This window comes from Macrosteles quadrilineatus, unplaced genomic scaffold, assembly GCF_028750875.1.
Source record: "Macrosteles quadrilineatus isolate MER2022 unplaced genomic scaffold, UCM_ALF_1.0 Scaffold_2__2_contigs__length_208266976, whole genome shotgun sequence".
NCBI classification, from domain to species: Eukaryota; Metazoa; Arthropoda; class Insecta; order Hemiptera; family Cicadellidae; genus Macrosteles; species Macrosteles quadrilineatus.
Genome location: NW_026542595.1, coordinates 96,504,843 through 96,522,485, shown reverse-complemented (window position 1 = coordinate 96,522,485; position 17,643 = coordinate 96,504,843). Strand labels below are relative to the sequence as shown.

The 17,643-nt window shown below is 35.3% G+C and overlaps 1 protein-coding gene across 1 annotated transcript; it reads left to right on the top strand.

Moving 5' to 3' along the window:
* The first annotated feature begins 15,246 nt into the window (after positions 1-15,246).
* Positions 15,247-15,681, top strand: LOC128984647 (testis-specific gene A8 protein-like). The gene has a single exon (XM_054403981.1). It carries the CDS (start codon positions 15,247-15,249, stop codon positions 15,679-15,681), a length of 435 nt encoding a protein of 144 aa, XP_054259956.1.
* The last annotated feature ends 1,962 nt before the right edge of the window (positions 15,682-17,643 follow it).

Genomic DNA, 17,643 nt, shown 5'->3' with positions numbered 1-17,643 from the left:
TGATGTTCGTTCGCTACGCTCACTCACCTTTTGGTTGCAAATTAGCTGTTGTCATACATTTAAAAAAGTCATCCCTTTTATTGTTTATAATACAGTACTTTTATAAAGGTTTTTATTTTTTAATATTTAACATTGGAGAATTTAAACGTTGTTAAGTGCACAGGTGTGCTGCGATTGGGGTTTAATACATTTGTACTTATTTAAAAGTAAAATAGTTTTCTGTGCTGCAATCTGTAGAAACACTGTGGCACTATTTCAAATCATGACTAATGCTAATACAGAATGTTGTAGTTATTCAAACGTACAAAACAGTTGGTGAAAGTAAACATCTGCTTTTAAATTATATTTTTTTGTAAACATTCTAGATCAAAAAGTCTGACATTGGCCCACTTAAAACCCTCTGGGGCAGAGCCCTTTTGACGGATCTGCACCAAACTTCACTCGAACCATCCTTGAAAGATGCTTAATAATGCCTGAAAGTTTCATTACAATCTGTCGAGCGGTTTCGGAGTCCATAACGTATATACACATATATATACATACATACATAGTTCCTCTTTTATAGATATAGATAATTTAGTTTCAATCAATAAAAAAAAAGAAAAAGAAGTAAATTCTTTTTACGTTCAAGATTATTGTTGGGATATTGGGAGAAATAATAGGTGTCCGTGAGTGTGTGGGAATGATGAGAGGTATAACAAGGAAGGAAGACATGTGATTTTGTTAACAAAGTGTTTCTCCATAGAAGTAGGTAAGTGTAATTGTCAGTCAAAAGTGTGGATATCTTCATAGCCAATTAAAAACTGCTAGATATGCAAACATATTTTACTTTTGAAAATGCATAGAAAATTATAAAATATCCACTAAATGTTGTTTGTAATTTTATTGCCAAGATTACCAAGCTATTTGACTTTGTAAGTTCGTTAAGGTAAACCAGTTTAACATCATGGTTCATGACATTTACATTTTTTGACACTTTTCCACATTAAAAATATTTTCATACTCTGCTTTATACTTACCTATCGACTTTTTTGGAAGAAATTCCTGCATCACCTTTTTCGAATTCTTCACCACAAAACCAGAAACACCTTCTTCCGTGTTGTTTTATCTTTATAATTTATGTGTTCTTAAAGGTAAAATTAAATATACATGGTGGTAAAAAAGTCCCTGGACAGTTAAATATTTTAAAAAATAATGTAGATAAAGATTAAATACTTGGTACAAAGTTACAGGGCATACAACTCTATTTTAACACATATTCAGTGATCCAATAACTCTTCAGGGGGACGACCCACAAGGAGTCGGAAGAAAATCTTAAATGGAAGCATAGGTCAATATGCACATCAAATTAAATGTCTTTTTTAGTAGAATACAAAGCCGCAAACCGGACTTCAAAAGGTTGATCCTGCGCAAAATGACAGATGTTCAAAGATTCATTTAATTTACATTGCTATTATACGCTTACTCCTCAGGGGGCACAGCCCTAGGAATCGGAAGAAAATTGTTAACATAAGCATAGGTCGATATGCACATCAAATTAAAGGTCTTCACTAGTAGATTACGATGCTGTAAATTTAAGCTCAAAAGAATGCCTGAGTAAAAAATGGCAGTCGTTCAAAGATTCAAAATGGCAAATTCAAGAAAATTACAGTTGTCCCCTGTAACCACCCTCGGCTTGGTTAAACAAGGCCTCGCATTTTATAAAGACGGCTCTGCCAGTAGGTGCTTTTTTGCTGACAAATTTGGTCAATATTAGCTTGAAGTATAATTAACAAAATACAAACATGTCTACTAAATCAAACTAATTACATAAACAAATCCAGTATTTTCAAATTATAATCTACCAGTGAGAGACTTTGATAATTAATTGATTTTTTAATATTTACAGATGACAAAACAATTCTCCATCAAATTCAAAAGCAAATTAGAGAGATGATGGAATGCCAGGAAAGAATGGAAGAAAAATTGGATTTGGTCAAGAATACAGTTGATGAGCTAACAACAAATAGAACTTCGAAAATAGAATCATTTACTAATATTCCCTGTTAAAATCAAGAGGCATTTGAAAAATTAGAAGAAAATTTAAAAGATGAAGAAACGTACAAACAATTTGTAAGTATTAAGACTGAATCATCTAATGCTGCTTGTAAGTTGCAGAAATTAGAGTGTGGCTGGTACAGGGGTAGGCCCAGAGGCTATTCTAGCTATAGGAGTAGATAAATACGATGATACTATTACTTAATTTTAACCTGTTAATTATTTATTTACTCTGGTATTTAATTGACAAGCTGCAGTGCTAGTTAGTACAAGGTTCTATTAAAATATAATATGTATTAATATAGGCCTATACTTAAAAATGACAAATAAAAATGTATCGAATATTAGACAGAATGATTTTCTATTTAAAAGTTTACATAAAAAAAATATATACAGGGTTAGTAAAAAGTGTGGAGACCCCCTGTTATTTTTTTAACGGCCCATACTAAAAACTAAACTCGGGACACCATTGTGGCATGTTATGAAGTACTTTTTGGGCATAACCGCCACTTGGTTCATCCCCAAAATGGGGGATTTTGGGGGAAACTAAAAAATTTCAAATACAAAGACCCACCGAGTGACCGCTCATTTTGAAGGTCCTGGTAAAAGAAAACCAACAACGCAAACTAGAGGTCTCTATCTCAGTTCAGTACAAAATGGCAGCCAATTGAAATTCTCATAAGTTCCCAAACCCAAAATGGGGGATTTTGGGGGAAACTCAAAAATTTTAAATGATAAGCCCCATCGAGTGACCCCTCATTTTGAAGGTCATAATAAAAGAAAACTAACAACGCAAACTATAGGTCTCTATCTTAACACAGTAAATATGGCAGCCAATTGAATATACAATTGCAAGTTATTTCCGATTTCTAAAGATTTAAATCAGCTTCCATTTTTTACTGGATTGAGATAGAAACCTCTAGTTTGCGTTGTTAGTTTTCTTTTACCAGGACCTTCAAAATGAGGGGTCACTTGATGGGGCTTATCATTAAAAACTTTTGAGTTTCCCCCAAAATCCCCCGTTTTGGGTTTGGTAAGCAAGTGGCTACTAGGCTTAAAAAGTACTTCATAACATGCCAAAAAGGTGTGTAGAGTTTAGTTTTCCTAGTGTGAGCCGCTACAAAATTTACAGGGAGTCTCCAGACTTGGAAAGCTGCAAGTTAAATTCAACTTCTGAGAATTTCAATTGGCTGCCATTTGTTACTGGATTGATATAAAGACCTCTAGTTTGCGTTTTTGGTTTTCTTTTACCAGGACCTTCAAAATGAGGGGTCACTCGATAGGTCTTAGTATTTGTAATTTTTGAGTTTCCCCCAAAATCCCCCATTTTGGGGATGTACACCAAGTGACGGTTATGCCCAAAAAGTACTTCATAACATGCCATAAAGGTGTGCCGAGTCTAGTTTTTCTAGTATGGGCCGTTAAAAAAATAACAGGGGGTCTCCACACTTTTTACTAACCCTGTATATATACATGGTGTGGCGCGGAAACTTTACCTTGCTCTTCCCCCCAAATACCACCACCCCCGAAAAAAAAACCCAGATCCGGCACAGTATATGTTTGTGGAACGTCTTTTTAAAGTTAATGAAGAATCTTATTTATTTGTTTTGTTCTAGATTGGAACAATGAATTGAATACGATAATGACGGAAAATAGAAGTGTATTGGAGGATGAAAACTTACCTCAATCGGAAGGGAATATTCTTGCCTTTTTAGCTGCGTAGAAAATTGGACAGTTAATAAGTGGAGGCCCTGTAAGAATCCGATCGATTAAATCAGCAAGTATTGAACGACAAGATGAGTTGTTCATATACCTGGATGATAATTTACTCGTTTATTTTCATAAATCTTGTGTTTCCTCTTCCTCATACATATCAAAGACCCACATATACCGTGCAGTTAAAACATTAGCCCGTACGTAGTTCCTCCACCACCCAAGCGTTTGAAAAGCATTGATTTTAGACTAAATTGCCTGTAATGTGGAGAAAAATGTTTGAAAATTGATCCAAAACATCCCGACCAATGGCACACCGATGTTGATGTCCCGACCGATGTTGATAGACCGAACAAGCACACTCTAAAACAATTAATTTTAGAAAAATATAAGTTAAGGCAAGATGCTTATTTGCACCATAAACAAAGCCCTATAAATTACACAAACACAGATCTTGGTAGTGAAGATACTATTTTTAAATCTATTAATATAATGAAAGAAGATCCATCACGCGTTTGGAACTCAACTGTTCGAGTTTTATAAATCCCAGGGGTCGGTCAATTATAACACACAACATTCTGGTAAAAAAAAATTACAGACATAGTAGGACCTAGCTTTATTGTGTTATCTTCTCCTGGAAATACTAACATAGTAGCGTTTAAAAATCAAATGCCATTTGCGATGAAAGTGGCATTATCTGATGAAAATGAAGAATGTAGTTTTGGAAAAGTAAAAAAGAAAATTGGATCAGAAACTGCATCACACACAGTTAACAGAGACAGCTATGGAACCAAATTGAATTATAATAGTCTTGAATCTAATATCAGCAAGACAGTGTTACCATTTTTAAAAGAGCTTGGTATAACTGGTCTACCTTCCTTGATGATGGGTAACATTGTTACTTCGATATTGACTAAACAAAACACCACAATTCAAATAGCATTATCATGACTGCTAAATAAGAAGAAACTGATCAATGAACTACACAAATTTGGTGTAACCTGTATGAGTGAGGCTCGGCGGCTTAAAGCATCAGCGGCTGTTGCAGCTAGTAAATATCCAATGTTAAAGAGACTGCAAAGATAGATTTATACACGCTGTAGGTGACAATTTAGATACATTCTTATCTACAAATAATTGCTTACGCCAAACTTACAGCATGCCTTTACTTGACTCAAACTAAAACCTCAAGCGACTTCTCAGTTTTATGTAATAACTCAATTATTGACATTACTTAAATATAAATCTGTAACTGTACCTGAATTTTTCTTTTTTCATCACACCAATAAGAGCTATTGTTGCTTAAAATAAACCGGGAGGTTCTCACTGTACCTGCAGATTGGGGGAATACGAGAATGTACAGTGTAATTGTTTAGGGGCGAGTGTGATGTGTTTGGCGGGGGGGGGGGGGTCTTTGAAGGCACTAATAACAATTATTTTGAACAAATGTGTTATGCTTAATATAATTCAGTTTTTTTGAAGAATTAATGTAATATGTTATAGGTATTGGCACTAAATTACAACTTTATAACTTCTATTTAACAAAATTTTGCTAAAACCGTGAGGTTTACCGAAAAAGTGTAGATATCATTTCTGTCTAGTTTTTTACGCTCTACATTTTATGTCTCCACATAATATCTCTAAAACTAACCGTTTTCGAGTATTTATTGAAAACCCAGTTTTGGCCGCCATTTTTCCAATATGGCGGCGTTTACATATGGCCCAAGGGTGCCAAGGTGGCACCCGGCATATTCGTAATCAGCGCAAAAATCTGAGTCAGAATCAGTCAAAAAACCTTTGTCCACCCAAATTTCCAGGTCCCCCTAGCTGACGCCCAGAAAATTTTAAAATTTACCATCATTATTGTAGCCCTTTATATCGAAACAGGTTGCCGCGAACCGATTTCAAATATCTCAAATAGTTAAAAAGGTAAAGGGGGGTGCAAGTTAATTTTCAGCCACCCTCATGGCTATTTGGATTTGATACGTTTTAGGGCACCATTTTGTTAATAGTGGGCCGATTTTCGTTTTCTTTGTGTCAATTGTTTTGTTTCGTCAAGACCCGTAAAATTATATCAAACTCGACTATACTTGCCATTTAAACATTTTGAGCTACCCCCTACCCCCACTACCGCTAAGGGCAAAATTTTCCATAATTATTATAGCCCCTCATATCTAAGAATGTTGCCGCAAACCAATTTCAAATATCTCAAATGGTTGAAAAGTTAATAGCCCAGTTAAATTAGAATAATCGGGTGAAATAATTCCCGGAGAGTTGGAAATTAGTATAAACGTTCCTTTTGTTCATTAGATTGAATAAAATAAAAAGTCCTGATGGGTGGGGGTCGAGCTTGACTAAGGGAAGGGCTCTGAATGTGACTTTTTTTAAGTTTTTCGCTTATATATCGGAATCTGTAAGTCATATTGAAAAGTGTTAAATACAAAAGTTATAGCTGACAAAATGCCCTACAAAAATGACACTATGCATTTTTTCGTACGACTTAACCGTTTAAAGCTAACTGGTAAAGAAAGTAACAGTATATTAAAATCGTGTTTTCTTTGCATTTCTGTTTTTAAAGTTAATATTACTAAAAATAATTTTAATGGTTACATATATGGGTCATGTCGTTTAAACTAGGGGATACAGGGATTCTTCAGTGTCACACACATTTTTGAATTTTTTTCGTATGACTTAAAGCTAAGTCACACTCGTATGATATAAAGCTAAGGGGTACATAAAATAACAGTATATTAAAATGGTGTTTTATTTGCATGGAATATGAAACAGGTTCGAAAAGACAAAGTCTTATCATTGGTCTCAATGAGCAGCACTATCAAAATTAATAACGTAGTGCATGTGGTGGATCCACTACTCGTATTACAACGAGTTGCAATTTCAAAGAAAAACAACGAGGATCTAGAGGACTTCTGCGCCACGAGCTGCGCCTTTCCCCTTATAGCTCTTTTTGATGAAAGAGATATGAGAAAGACACAAGTCTTCTTTATATGATTTTTTCAATGTTCACTAGTTAGCTCCAGACCTTAAGCTCTAAAATAATTTTATTGATGGTGGCTTTTTGTTACATCACGTTAAGTGGGGCGTGGACTCAACTTTCTCAGTTTTAATCAACCAATATGTGACGTACATAAAGAAACACTATGGTGAATTCTGCACTGTTGTGTTTAATGGTTACTCAGATACTGTCAACAGCACAAAACATGCCGAACAGGAGCCACCACCAAGACCGTATCAGTTGATTTCACTGAAGAAATGACAGTGACAGTACAGAAAAAAAACTTTCTTTGTAATGACAAAAATAAGACCAAGTTCATCAAAATGATTTCTCAGAAAATGATCTCCGAGGGTATACAAGTCAGACGTTCTGAAGCTGATCCTGATACAACGATTGTGCGTTGTGCAGTGAAAAAAAAACAGCATTCAGTGGCCATGTTGCTATCGTTGAAGAGGATATAAATTTGCTGGTCCTGCTGATTGCTCCACTCGATCAAGAAATTATCTTCTTCAAACGATAAAAAATGTAGCCTAAAGTAGAACGTAGAAGTTATTACTCCGATGAATTACAGAAATGTGACTTTACCAGAAGCATATTGTTCATTTACGGGTTTAGTGGGTGTGATACCACCTCGTAATTTTTCAGAAAAGGCAATTCATTAATTGTGAAATCATTTTGATACCATCACCAACGTATTTTACGGCCCGACTTTGGCCCAAAAGGAAGTCTCGATAGCCGGTGAGCGGACGATCCTACTGATGTACAACATCAGTACATACCGATACATCGCATTCATCAATTCCACCACTAGGCTGAACGCAGACCTCCCGTCTTTGCCACCAACAAAAGGCTCTGCTCAGCAGCATTCTTATAGAATATGTGCAAGTGCAAGAATGGCTGGGAAATAAACTACACTAACTGATTTGGGTTGGACAACAGGCACCGAAAGACAACTACAAACCCTTACTATCCTAGATCTTGCTACTCTGGCCACTATTTTTACAACAATATTTAGCAATTTTGGATGTGGAACACGTTATGCGTAAATCAAGGGTCTACTGCTCAACAATGTGCGGAACTGAGATGGAGTGTGCACCAATAGTACAGGTAAAATTATACTAAAAACCCAGTAGAAAACATAAAAATTAGTCCATTCATGAAACTTTCAGGAAACGTAGTAATTACCATTAGGTATTGGAATCTGAAGAGTCCCTAGTGATTGTGGGGGTGGAAGTACCATTTTATGGGGTTTTAAGTTTATGGGGGTAGTGATTTTGAGAAAATTTTTATTTATGGGATCCAAGCAAGTGGGGTGTCGTTTTCTATGTTTCTTCGGATGCAGAATCGAAAAAGAACATAATAAAAACAATAAAACCCACAGTTTATCTGAAAAAGACTAATTTATTAATGAAAAACTAAATATGACAAATTAATTAAGGTAAAATAATCCAGTTAAAATATCAATCACCTATTACAAAATTGATCATGAGTCTGTGTCATATGTTAAAGTTGTGAGGAAAATCAACCAAGAAACTGGTAATTACGACTCTTTAACCACCACGTGTCATATTGTTCATCAGCTACTGATGCATCATCACCTTCCATGGAATCGTCAGGGTCTCTACTCGTTCTTCTCCATCATTGTTTTGACTTAACACTGACAGCTTAGAAGTGGGGATGGGTAGCAGAAACATATTTCTGTTCTGGCGATGATCCTCCAACTCAGGGTGAAGATAATATATAAGACCAAGTATTTAAAACCGCCCAGACCCGAATTTTTAAGGACCTTGGTCGCCCGTAATGACGTCATCAATATGGCGCTCGTAAGAGGATGCTGGGTCGCTATGAATTGGTTAATATACCAAAATGCCTGAACCGATTTTAATGAAATTTGGCATACAAGTGCTTGAATACTATATCTAATCCCAGTTTGTCAATGGTCGAGTTTGGTAAGGTCATTTCAAAATGGCGGCCGTTAATAATTACAATATTTAAAAATTGTTTAATGTTTAGTTTTTTCAACTCCCTCCAGAAATCTGCAGCGATCTTTTATTTTCCTTGCAATCACAGGTTGTGATGCCATCCCTGCATTTCATGGAATAGGCAAAATACCCCCACCGCAGCAAACCTGCAGATTAAGTGAGTTTCCATTTGCCTGATTTGATTTTCAATTAAATCCATTTCAATAACATTAAGTTTAGTGTTAACTAGGTTTGCTGCTACGGGGAGGGTAATAAAGTGTGTTTTTTTTATTAAAATATGAATATGTTAAATAAATTCGCCAAGTTTTATCAAAATATAACCATAAACTAGCAAAATTACTAATTAGGGTATTCAAAATAGTTTTGAGAGAAATTCTAAAATTTTCCTTTTTGAGGGGTAAACATGAGAAACCCCAATTATTACCCCATAAATCCCCCAGAACACCCCGTTCTCATGGTCCGATCATGCTGGTTCGCGAACTCGTTCGAGTAAACGTAGATTTACACGTTTTTACAAAATTTCGTCAACATTGGGTAATTTTTACTTGAGTTATTACTTGAGTTGTGCTAACGTTCTTTAAAAAGTACACGTCTACAGTCATTAACGCCGTTAAAGTTTGATGTTATATCATATAGAAATGTACAACAAATCTTTGGATTGATTCTAACAATTTCGCAATCCAGCATGATCAGACCATGGGAACAGGGTTTTTGGGGGGATTTATGGGGTCAAAATTGGGTTTTGTCATGTTTAACCCTCTATAACATTTTCCAATTTCTCTCTAAACCATTTTGGATACCATGATGAATTTGAATACCTTAAAAAACAAATAATTTTGTTTATTGAAGTGTTTTTGTACGGATATTGGTTACCTACCGAGAAAATTCAAAAAATTTAAATTTATCATTCACATTTTATTCTTAAGTAAACTGTTGTAGTTTACTCGTTTATGGATATATTTTGATTAAACTTGGCAAATTTATTTATTTTGACCTTAGCTACAATGTTTTAATAAAAAAAAAACACACTTTATTATCCTCTCCGTACCAGCAAACCTAGGTACTAATTAAACGTAATGTTATTGAAATAGATTTAATTGAAAATCAAATCAGGCAAATGGAAACTCACTTAATCTGCAGGTTTGCTTCGGTGGAGGTATTTTGCCTATTCCATGAAATGCAGAGATGGCATCACAACCTGTGATTGCAAGGAAAATGAAAGATCGCTGATGTTTTCTGGAGAGAGTTGAAAAGAACAAAACATAAAAAAATTTTAATTATTTTAATTATTAACGGCCGCCATTTTGAAATGACCTAACCAAACTCGACCATTGACAAACTGGGATTAGATATAGTTTTCAAGCACTTGTATGCCAAATTTCATTAAAATCGGTTCAGGCATTTTGGTATAATAACCAATTCATAGCGACCCAGCATCCTCTTACGAGCGCCATATTGATGACGTCATTACGGGCGACTAAGGTCCTTAAAAATTCGGGTCTGGACGGTTTTAAATACTTAGTCTTATATTATCTTCACCCTAAGTTGCAGGATCATCGCCAGAACTGAAATATGTTTCTGCTACCCATCCCCACTACTAAGCTGTCAGTGTTAAGTCAAAACGATGATGGAGAAGAACGAGTTAGAGACCCTGACGATTCCATGGAAGGTGATGATGCATCAGTAGCTGATGAACAATATGACACGTGGTGGTTAAAGAGTCGTAACTACCAGTTTCTTGGTTAATTTTCCTCACAACTTTAACATGTGACACAGACTCATGATCAATTTTGTAATAGGTGATTGATATTAATTAACTGGATTATTTTACCTTAATTAATTTGTCATATTTAGTTTTTCATTAATAAATTAGTCTTTTTCAGATAAACTGTGGGTTTTATTGCTTTTATTATGTTCTTTTTCGATTCTGCATCCTAAGAAACATAGAAAACGACACCCCACTTGCTTGGATCCCATAAATAAAAATATTCTCAAAATCACTACCCCCATAAACTTAAAACTCCATAAAATGGTACTTCCACCCCCACAATCACTAGGGACTCTTTAGATTCCAATACCTAATGGTAATTACTACGTTTCCTGCAAGTTTCATGAATGGGATAATTTTTATGTTTTCTTAGGTGAGTTTTACCTGTACTACAATGGCCCTCCGGTAGACGACGATTCTGTGAATGTGGATGAGACTGAAGAATCCCTCGATCCCCTAGCTTAAACGACATGACCCACGTTTCTAATCATTAAAATTATTTTTAGTAATATTAACTTTAAAAACAGAAATGCAAATAAAACACTATTTGAATATACTGTTATTTTCTTTACCCTTTAGCTTTAAACGGTTAAGTCGTACAAAAAAATGCATAGTGTCATTTTTGTAGGGAATTTTGTCAGCTATAACTTTTGTATTTAACACTTTTCAATATGACTTACAGATTCCGATATATAAGCGAAAAACTTAAAAAAAAGTCACATTCAGAGCCCTTCCCTTAGTCAAGCTCGACCCCCACACATCAGGACTTTTTATTTTATTCAATCTAATGAGCAAGAGAAACGTTTAAACAAACTTCCAACTCTCCGGAAATCATTTCACCCGAATGGCAATTTTTTTGTTTTATTTGACTGGGCTATAAGGGGGGTGCAAGTTACTTTTCAGCCACCCTGTATATTGTGTAATGTTTATCATGCTATAATAATTTTGTTAAGGAAATGAAAATATTCCTAAACAGTTGGGGCCGTCGACTACCCTCACTTATGTGCATTACTTTATCATGCTATAATAATTTTGTTAAGGAAATGAAAATATTTCTAAACAGTTGGGGCCGTCGACTACCCTCACTTATGTGCATTACTTTTTCATTTTTTTAAATATGTACAATATTTATGGTCCATCTTGTTGTTACCTTTATTGTTAAGTTTTTAATTTTTCTTCAGAGTTTACCTTTTGCACATTATTCTCTTCTGTAAATTTGCTGTTCTTGGCTCCATACTATGTATTTATTTTGTAGTGTTTCTTAATTTTGGGTTTGCTTATTGTTAGTCTATACTTCGTTAATATTTATTGTTATTATTGTTCCTGCATTAACTAGTCTTTATTGCCACTTGCTGTGATATTTATCATATATTTTTTTCTCAACTTTGTTTCGTTAATTCTAAGAGTCACACGCATGTATTATAACGTCATCTTTTTTTTCCTTTGGCCACCTGTAAAAAATTTCAATGTACAATGTAAAATGGTGTTTGCCGTATATAAATAAAATAAAATAAATAAAAAACTGTGTATATTGCATCTAGAATATCAATTACAATAGAGTTTCAGATCACAGGTGATGTTAATGCTGATTCATTAAAAAAAGTCATTTGTAACCTCAGAACTTTTGCGTTTGTACAATTTTATAAGCTGGTGACAATCTAAGGATAAAGAAAGTAATTACGGTGATGAATGAGCTAAAATTAAGTCTAATACAAGACCGAAGCTTGTAACTGGAGCCGTTAGTCCAACGCTAAGACGTCATCGACGAAAATATTCTACTTCCCCTGGTTCGCTTAGACAGGCACGAAGAAATACTGTATAATCGAAAAGAACAATAACAATGTTACCTTGATAGATCTGATGCAGACAGACTACCTATAGCTATACAAAGAATTAAAATAAATATCTTCACATGATCGGATGACCTCTGAATGGACAAAATACACTGAAACGCGTAAAAACAAGCTTTAGCAGCTAAATATTAACAAAAAGCTATACAGTAGCCAAAAAACTTGGAACAAAGTCACAAGGTAGAATAATGATTTTGATTAATTATTTAGTGATACGCTACCTTCTCAAACTATGGTAACTATGGTACAAAGTAACAACATAGAAAACGATTTGGAAATCACCAAGTTCCAGTTAAAATGTGAAGGATGTGGACATGATTTCAATACGGAGCATAATGTGAAATGGTAAACTAGAAATTTAAGCACTCTTCTTCGATGGAAGGATACTGAATTCAGATTGTTTCTTTTGTATGTGGGACCTGTTGTGCTGAAGGGAATTTTAGATTGTAATCGCTATACGAACTTTCTCGAACTTCATGCTGCAATGACGATTCTTTTGAATCCTGTTTTGTGTAGAAATGACGATAACCATGTAATTTCCCGAAAAATTATGGTTCATTTTGTTAAATCAGCTGCGGTTTCATATTGGAAACAGTTAATTATGCACAATTTTCATGGGCTTATCCACTTGGTTGATGATGCTGATAACTTTATTAATGATATTTGAAGGGTTTCCTCTGAATGACATATCAGCCTTCCAATTTGAAAATGTTTTGCAATCCCTCAAAAAAGATTTTCAAAAGATTGAAAGAGAGACTTATCCTATAGAGTAATTCAGGGGTCAATGATAAGCCATCACCATCTTATCCATATTTTACGAATCGTACAATCTACAATGATGGCCCACAGTCACAGCTTTTTGCATTGTGGCCGTGATTTGTGCACCATATCGAGAGCCCTTCGTAAACATTTGGGATTATATTTGTAAAAACTGGGTTTATTTGTTTTAAGAGTATTTAAGTTGGTACCATTGCAAAGAAATACTCATTCAGTTTAATTAACTAATTAAAACCTCCAGCAACACAGCTGGATAAAAAAAATTAAACAAATTGATTGAAAAAATGTTTAGAACTGCTGAAAATTGATTGAATATAATTGAGCCTATATTACTACGCCAAAGGTGACTATGGCGTATGTAGAGTCGTGATCTTACGTTATGTAAGGGTAGGGTCAGTCGCACCGGCAAATTGGACTGTCCTCTTCTGATTTATCTGATTCCTTTATATCCTGCGTTGTAGCCTCTCTATAAATTGATTGTCCTTCCATTAGTCAACAAAATAGTTCCTTGGAATTACAGTCCTTAAAATGTACTATCTGACGACATTATTGTGATTGCTATTAAATAATATTCCATTTTAATTGGATGACTTTATTCACTCGAGCATATATCCTTCACCACTTTCTATTCGAATTTAGCAATGTCATAATATGAAGAATCGTCAAAACATTATACTGCCCTGACAAGGAAAAACGCAGTATCTGCAAACTTTTGACATATTAAAATATGCATATCACTGAACTCAGAAAATTAAGCTATATCTGATTAGCTTGGTAAAAATGCCGTATCTTTTTTCTTTATAGGAAATTTCGTTAAGTAAAACACAGTATCTGCATGTTGCTGTGACTATTCTTAAGAACAATACAGTAAATACAGTTTGCTTACGAAAAACGAAGTACATAACATACAGTTACTGCACTTCTCCTAAGCAGTGTGTAGATACTGCATTGTTCCTAAAGACTACAGCTGTTTCCTTAAATATTTGCAGCTTTAAGCTGCACAGTTGTTAGTACCTTCGGAGGTTTTTCTTGTGTAGTTTGTTTTAGGTTATGTAACCAAAATGTTAAGTGTGTGTTTTAAAGATATTTTATCTAAAATCAGTAATTACATTTCAGTAATTATTAGCATATTATAATATAACAGTCGTGGTAAATACTTGCTTAGTTTAGTTCAGAAATAATCTGAATAGAACAGAACAGAAAGTCCTGAAGCAGGTTGTTCCTTAGATGTTGAAAATGTGTTTCAACAAACTAGCCGAAGTAATATTGAAAGTGAAGTTATAATAGACCAAGATCTATTAAATCTTGAACTGGAAACATTACCAATATGGACGGAATATCTTCTTCCGTCCATATTGGTAGTGGAGGAACATTGTAATTGAATTAGGCCTACAAATTCTATTTCCAATTCTAACCAGTACTGGACCAGTATCCAACCAGTACTGGACCAGTATCTAACAATATTAAGTTATAAAGAATACTTTCTCCAAATACAATGGTATAGGGGAAGAAAGTAAAAACATAGAAAATGATTTGGGAAATCACAAAGTCCTAGTTGAAATATGAAGGATATGGACATGATTTCAATACGGAGCATAATCTGAAATGGAAAACTAGGAATTTAAGCACTCTTCTTGGATGGAAGGCTACTGAATTCAGATCGTTTCTTTTGTATATGGGACCTGTTGTGCAGAAGGGAATTTTAGATTGTAATCGCTATATGAACTTTTTTGCACTTCATGCTGCAATAACGATTCTTTTAAATCCTGTTTTGTGTAAAAAAAACGATAAAAGTGAAATTTCCCAAAATTGTTTACTTCATTTTGTTAAATCAGTTGCGGTTTTACAAGGAGAACAGTTAATTACGCGCAATTTTCATGGACTTGGACTTGTCCACTTGGTTGATGATACCGATAACTTTATTAATAATATTAAATGGGCTCTGGATGACTTATTAGCCTTCCGGGATGAACATTTTTTATTTTAAAATTTGTTCAAGTTTCACTTTTAGATTTAGTACGCTCATTAGGTTTTATATTTTTACCCAAGCGTAGGTATTTTATTAATAATGTAGTTTAAAAACTCTTTAATACTTGTTTTAGTTCGATGCCACAAACAGCAGGCCTATCCCGCAGCTCCAACCCTGCCGCCACCCCAGAAACAGCAGGCCTATCCCGCAGCTCCAACCCTTCCGCCACCCCAGAAACAGCAGGCCTATCCCGCAGCTCCAACCCTGCCGCCACCCCAGAAACAGCAGGCCTATCCCGCAGCTCCAACCCTGCCGCCACCCCAGAAACAGCAGGCCTATCCCGCAGCTCCAACCCTGCCGCCACCCCAGAAACAGCAGGCCTCTCTCGCAGCTCCGTCCTGCCGCCACCCCAGAAACAGCAGGCCTATCCCGCAGCTCCAACCCTGCCGCCACCCCAGAAACAGCAGGCCTCTCTCGCAGCTCCGTCCTACCGCCACCCCAGAAACAGCAGGAATATCCCGCAGCTCCGTCCTGCCGCCACCACCAACCATAAACATCTCAATCGGTGCTGATCATGTTGGTGAGAAACATGGAATTTGTACTTATTACCTAATGTTAACCGGGGTTTTATTTATGCCTTGAAATTTTTATTCTATTCAAATAAAAGAGTTAAAATGTTAAGTATGAAAACAGATGCTCTATATATTTAGATCACTTTTACTATTGGGGAGCCTGCTGTGCAACTTGTTTGCGGTCATATCTATTACAAGCAATGCATCGTGAAATGGTTTAGACTGGTAAGGCATTGTAAATTAGTTACAATGAAGCCAGCTCTCTAACCTGATTTAAATATGATTTGTATAACACTCGATTTAATTAATTGTGAAGGAAAAATTACATGATTTCAATACGGAGCATTATCCGAAATTGAAAACAAGGAATTTAAGCACTCTTCTTCGATGGAAGGCTACTGAATTCAGACTGTTTCTTTTGTTGAAACTGTCACCAAGCTTGGTCTCCCATGGCGACTTTGTCGTCACGACAAAATCGCGCGAAAAACTCGTCAAATGTGGCCCTAGCCAAAGCACAATGCTTTGTCAACAGCAGAGTTACTGGTATAGCCTATAATTTATTGCAACCTATTAAAAATACCTTAACAGTCTAAAACCATTTGACGATGCATGGCTCGTAATAGATATGATCGCAAACAAGTTGGAGAGCAGGCTCAGGCTCCCCTATGGTAAAGTGCTCTAAACATAGTACAGCACCTTGTAACTGAAATAAATAACTTAACTATAAAACCTGTTCTGCTAATTTAGCATTTGGAGGCGGTAAAAAAGCAAACGATTAAAGTTACAATTGTACTTAATATTTTAAAGTTCCAAACTCATCATCTAAGGCCAAACTGAAACTAGGCCCGCCCTTTGGGCTAGGGAGGGCAACTTACGATTCGTGTGGGAAGATCAACCGATGAACACCAAAAGCCTTAAGCCAAAAACAGATGCATAAACATGAACGAGAACCAAAGAGCACTCGACATACACCTCTAACCATGGGTTGAACATGACATAAAATAATGGCTTTTTAGTGTTCGCATCATTCTAGTTCAAATGAACCCCGTTCCACCCACAGCTAAAAGAGATAGTTCCCAAAGTGCCTTAAACGAGTCAGGATAGCACCTTTAGCGAATATATAAGGATGTAATCAACATAGAGACTAAACCTTTCGACAGTTTTTGACCGTAAAATAATGTGTGCAGTTATAAGGGCAACAAGTATGTGTCTGTCCCAGAAAAAATATATGACTTATACTGTATATGTTACTTGTCCCGTACGAGATAAAAATGGCGGTCAGCAAAGGATTTTCAAGATTAAGTTGGGAATAAAAAATTGTTTAGTGTAAAAAATATTTGTTGAATTCTGTTTGTACTATAGTCTTTTTAATTCATATTGGTTTAATTAATAATAAAAAAAAATATCTGAATATACAAGGTTATTGCAAATTATGTTACTGGTTTTGATTATAAGTATTACTGGGCTAATTTGTTTTAAGACTATTTTAGTTGATACCATTGAAAAGAAAAACTTATTTATTTGTTTGAGTGCATATCAGCTCTTTGTCTAGTCAATTGCTGTAAGTGTTGTGTAATGGATGAATTTGAAAACAGGAAAGTTTTTTTGTGTTGGGTTACCATGTTAACAAATCTGTTATTGTGAAACGACACTTTAGAGCAAGGTTCAATGAACATTCACCAAGTTATGTGAACATACATTATGCCAGAACATGGGGCTCAGAGAACCCTCACGCATACAATGAGCACGTGCCTGAAAGTTACTGTGTGTTGTCGCGTACAACAAAGTGTACGGACCTTTTTTCTTCATTAAAAAAACGGCAAATGGGTTAATTTTTTTGGACATGGTGACAAAATGGCTTCTTCCTCAATTAGAACAAGGTTTTGCAAATTTCATTTAGAAATTGAACTAACCACTTGGATTTAATGACTGAACAATGTGCTGCCTGAGATGGATATGGCG

What these genes read in the sequence shown, in the direction of transcription:
- LOC128984647 (XM_054403981.1), top strand. Translation starts at nt 15,247, where the DNA reads ATGCCACAAACAGCAGGCCTATCCCGCAGCTCCAACCCTGCCGCCACC.